General features: G+C 35.1%; 1 protein-coding gene across 1 annotated transcript; it reads left to right on the forward strand.

The window, feature by feature from the left end:
- Window positions 1-645: 645 nt before the first annotated feature.
- LOC102611616 (calcineurin B-like protein 10) lies at window positions 646-3,330 on the forward strand. The gene is made up of 9 exons (XM_006465987.4): window positions 646-1,020; window positions 1,107-1,275; window positions 1,398-1,480; window positions 1,882-1,941; window positions 2,296-2,404; window positions 2,514-2,566; window positions 2,645-2,725; window positions 2,845-2,957; window positions 3,129-3,330. The coding sequence occupies exons 1-9, from the start codon at window positions 991-993 to the stop codon at window positions 3,196-3,198; spliced, it is 768 nt and encodes a 255-aa protein (XP_006466050.2). The 5' UTR covers window positions 646-990; the 3' UTR covers window positions 3,199-3,330.
- Window positions 3,331-3,648: the final 318 nt, after the last annotated feature.

The following is a 3,648-nucleotide window of genomic DNA, read 5'->3' on the forward strand; positions in this document are numbered from 1 at the left end:
AAATATATTTAGAGAAGGGGGGGGGGGTGTGTAGATTTTATTTATGAAAGAAATTATAAAGAAGGTTACTGTAACATGTGTCTAGATCGATTTTCTAAAACAAAGTTGTATGAACTTGGCCGCAGGACTTAGAGCAGCTTTCCCAGAAGCCCAAAAAGTTGAATATAGAATATCATCAACTGGTCTCAATAAGCTGAATACCTGATGTCAATTTCTAAAAGTTGACTGTCTCATATCAATTTTTATATTAAGCAATGTGCTGGGTCATCTCTTTAAAAGCATTTCCTCACAAGCAACTCTGACGGATAATGACAAGCGAATTCACCATAGCCACTACAATGATCATGACCATGGCTACCAAATTATACAGTAATACAAAATTACTATTCAAAACATTAATTGTGGACTCTATTGGATAGAATCGTAGAATATGCTAATATATATTCAATAATAAAGTTAATTTAATCTTATCTTATCTGCTCTATGATTGAGTTTCCCTGTTGGATTATTGGACCCTACAATTATCAATATGATGTGGGCCGATTAGCAAAGCATTTTCAATTTTTTTTCAGCATTTGGGGTCTGTAATACACATATTTGGTAAAGCATGCAATCATATGGCAGCAAAATATTTATTATTTTCATTAGTGTCGTACAAAAGCATGTTGTAACTCGCTGCTGATACAAGTTCCATTTTCAGTTATATTTCGTTTTTGTCCGAGCAAAAAATATTATGCAAATCATCTACAAACTATGCAGCAACAGTGAAATCAGAAAGCCTGAATCTGGGATATTTCATTCTGGAAACTTTGTTTTAGAGGATTTCTCTACTTGATCAATTATCTGTTTATTCATTTCTGATATGATTCTTTCTTTCATTGTTTGTGTGGGAATGTTTTCGAACAAATATGGTTTTTAGTCAGTGGTTATTACAAGTTCTATTTTTCATCTTCCTTTCCGGCTTAGAAAGTTCAGTTATTTGATGCAAAAATGGATTCTGCAATGAACTCTTTCACGTGGGTAAGTCTTCAAATGAAGTTGTCTCTTTCCAAGTAATTGTGATTTTCCCAAGCAATCTGAATTTTCTTTTTATGTTGGTATGTTAGGGATCAAGCTCTTTACAAATCGGCAGCAAGCTTTGTTCTGTGTTCTCGCCATTTATAGGCTTCGTTGAAGACTTGATCTTCAGCCTAACCGGTTGCTTTGATCACCACTGTCCACCTGAGCTTCGTTACACATTCAATGACCTCGTTCGCCTAGCTAATAATTCTCCATGTTCGTATCACATACGCATACAAATGTTCTTCTAGTTGGAGCAACTGTATATTATATGTTTTCTATGTGATTGACAATTGTTCTGTTCTGGAATTTGATTTTCTTGAGATGGTAATTTGCAGTTACTATAAATGAAGTGGAGGCACTGTACGAATTATTCAAGGAGTTGAGTAGTTCTCTCATTGATGATGGGCTAATTCACAAGGTAGCAAAAATTTTATTTTTCTTGTTAGATCTTTATTGCCATATGGTTTTGGCAACAAGAACGTGGGAAGTCATTCCTGAGGTTTTCAGCCGTTGAAAGCATTTTGTATGCAATTTTATAACTAATTGACTAGGGCTCATTTGGAATTAAGGTGTTATGGGCTTTTAATCCACAGCTGTTGTGAAATGGAATCAGTAGCTCTCAATAATGAGAATCATATTGGTAAGGTGTTGTGTAAAATCATATAAAGGAATTTGTTGACCAAAAACATTAGCTGTTGTGCTTTCAAAATTAAACTAAAAGGTAACTATTACAAATGAGTCGTAAATGTTACTCCAAGACAACTGCAATCTTCCTAGAACAACAAGCATTTGATTTGCTTCTTTGTTTTTAATTCATAGGAGGAGCTTCGATTGGCACTACTCAAAACTACATCTGGAGAAAATCTTTTCCTGGATAGGGTATAATCTTCTCACTTATGGTTATTAATATCTTTCTGTTGTCTGCTTAATTGATTTCTTCTCTCTGTAGTCAGTAAAATTATTTCGTCATCATTAAAAGGGGGAAAAGAACAACTGTCAATGATATGATTTATCTATTTTCTTTAAGTGAAATGAAATTCGCAGATCGCCTTGGAAACTTGTTTTTTAGATTTGGTGAATTGGGACTGAATGTTACTCTTTAGCTCTGATGATTAGGTAATTTCAAACTAATTCATTTCTCACTGAACGCTTGTGATTCTGCTTTCGCAATGAGGTTTAAAATACTCTGTTTTCCATCATTTTGATCTGTGTGTTTATTAAATGGCTTTGCAGGTATTTGATCTTTTTGATGAGAAGAAAAATGGGGTAATTGAATTTGAGGAGTTTGTGCGTGCACTCAGTATCTTTCATCCTAGTACTCCATTGGAGGACAAAATTGACTGTAAGTATTGACAAAGCTATTATCAGTTCTTTGATTCAAGTAATAGAACTTGAGAACTTGCTAAAAACTATGGACTATTGGTTTCTTTCTTCTCTTTGGTTTCATGCAGTTGCATTTCGACTCTACGATTTGAGAGAGACCGGAAGCATTGAGCCAGAAGAAGTGAGTATCTTGACATGTTCGGACTATGAAAAGTTTCAATTCGTTACTTAAGGAGAGATTGTATTTATAATGTTTCAGGTAAGGAAAATGGTAGTTGCTACCTTACAGGAATCTGGCGTGCATCTTTCAGATGAATCTCTCAAAGCTATCATCGACAAGGCAATGAATCACTACCCTTTTTGTTTTAAGAATTTTTTTTTTCCAATTCTGCTACTTCAGCATGTCTTTCTGTTTTGAGGCTTCATTTGCACCATGTGACTTCTTTCTTGGCTCAACAGACATTTGCTGATGCTGATGCTGATGGGGATGGCAAAATAAACAGAGAAGAATGGAAATCCTTTGCTCTTAGTCACCCAACTCTTTTGAAGAACATGACTCTTCCTTTTTTAAAGTACGCAACTTCCCTTCTTGAATTATTTTACTGTTATTGTTATTAGATTGGTAGCAGATTTCTTTATTCATCGACTCTACCGACTGATCAGCTGGAATCATTCATTTGCCGCTAAACTTTGGTTTGTGTCTTTTGTTAACTTCCTTTTTAATGTTTTTGGTCATCTGTCAGGGACATGACAACAGTATTTCCGAGTTTTATATTCAACACTGGAGTTGATGACACAGAATTTGAGATGTAATTATTGTTCTTTTTCAACATTCCTACCAAGTGGGTGATACAGCTTATCGACCTCACTACAGGAAACTTCTAGCTTGTGTATTTCCAACTTTCAAAGATTCAGATTCATATTGAATTCATCCTCTTCTCCTTCTGGCTATTTGTTTTGACGAGTACCTGAGAGTATTATAATCTATCGACACAACAGAATCGCATAGCTCAAAAATCTACGCCTCAACACAAATATGGTCCTGAACATTTAAAAATCATCTCGTAGGCCCGCCTCTAGGACTACAGGAACACATAAGACCTAAATGGTCTACAACAAACATTTTGGGATCGAGTGGTGATTAACAATACAATACTACTAGAGAACTCAACTATGACAAAGCCAGACATGCGAAACGATGGGTGAGATGCCCCATAAATCAACTACTCACAAGGTTTAATCTAAAAATTTTGCACCTTCTAG

The sequence above is a fragment of the Citrus sinensis genome, chromosome 7, assembly GCF_022201045.2.
Source record: "Citrus sinensis cultivar Valencia sweet orange chromosome 7, DVS_A1.0, whole genome shotgun sequence".
Lineage (NCBI taxonomy): Eukaryota > Viridiplantae > Streptophyta > Magnoliopsida > Sapindales > Rutaceae > Citrus > Citrus sinensis.

What these genes read in the sequence shown, in the direction of transcription:
- LOC102611616 (XM_006465987.4), top strand. Translation starts at nt 991, where the DNA reads ATGGATTCTGCAATGAACTCTTTCACGTGG. An exon ending in ATGATGGGCTAATTCACAAG is followed by an intron (nt 1,481 to 1,881) that starts GTAGCAAAAATT and finishes TTTAATTCATAG; the next exon opens with GAGGAGCTTCGATTGGCACT. An exon ending in ATGACTCTTCCTTTTTTAAA is followed by an intron (nt 2,958 to 3,128) that starts GTACGCAACTTC and finishes GTCATCTGTCAG; the next exon opens with GGACATGACAACAGTATTTC.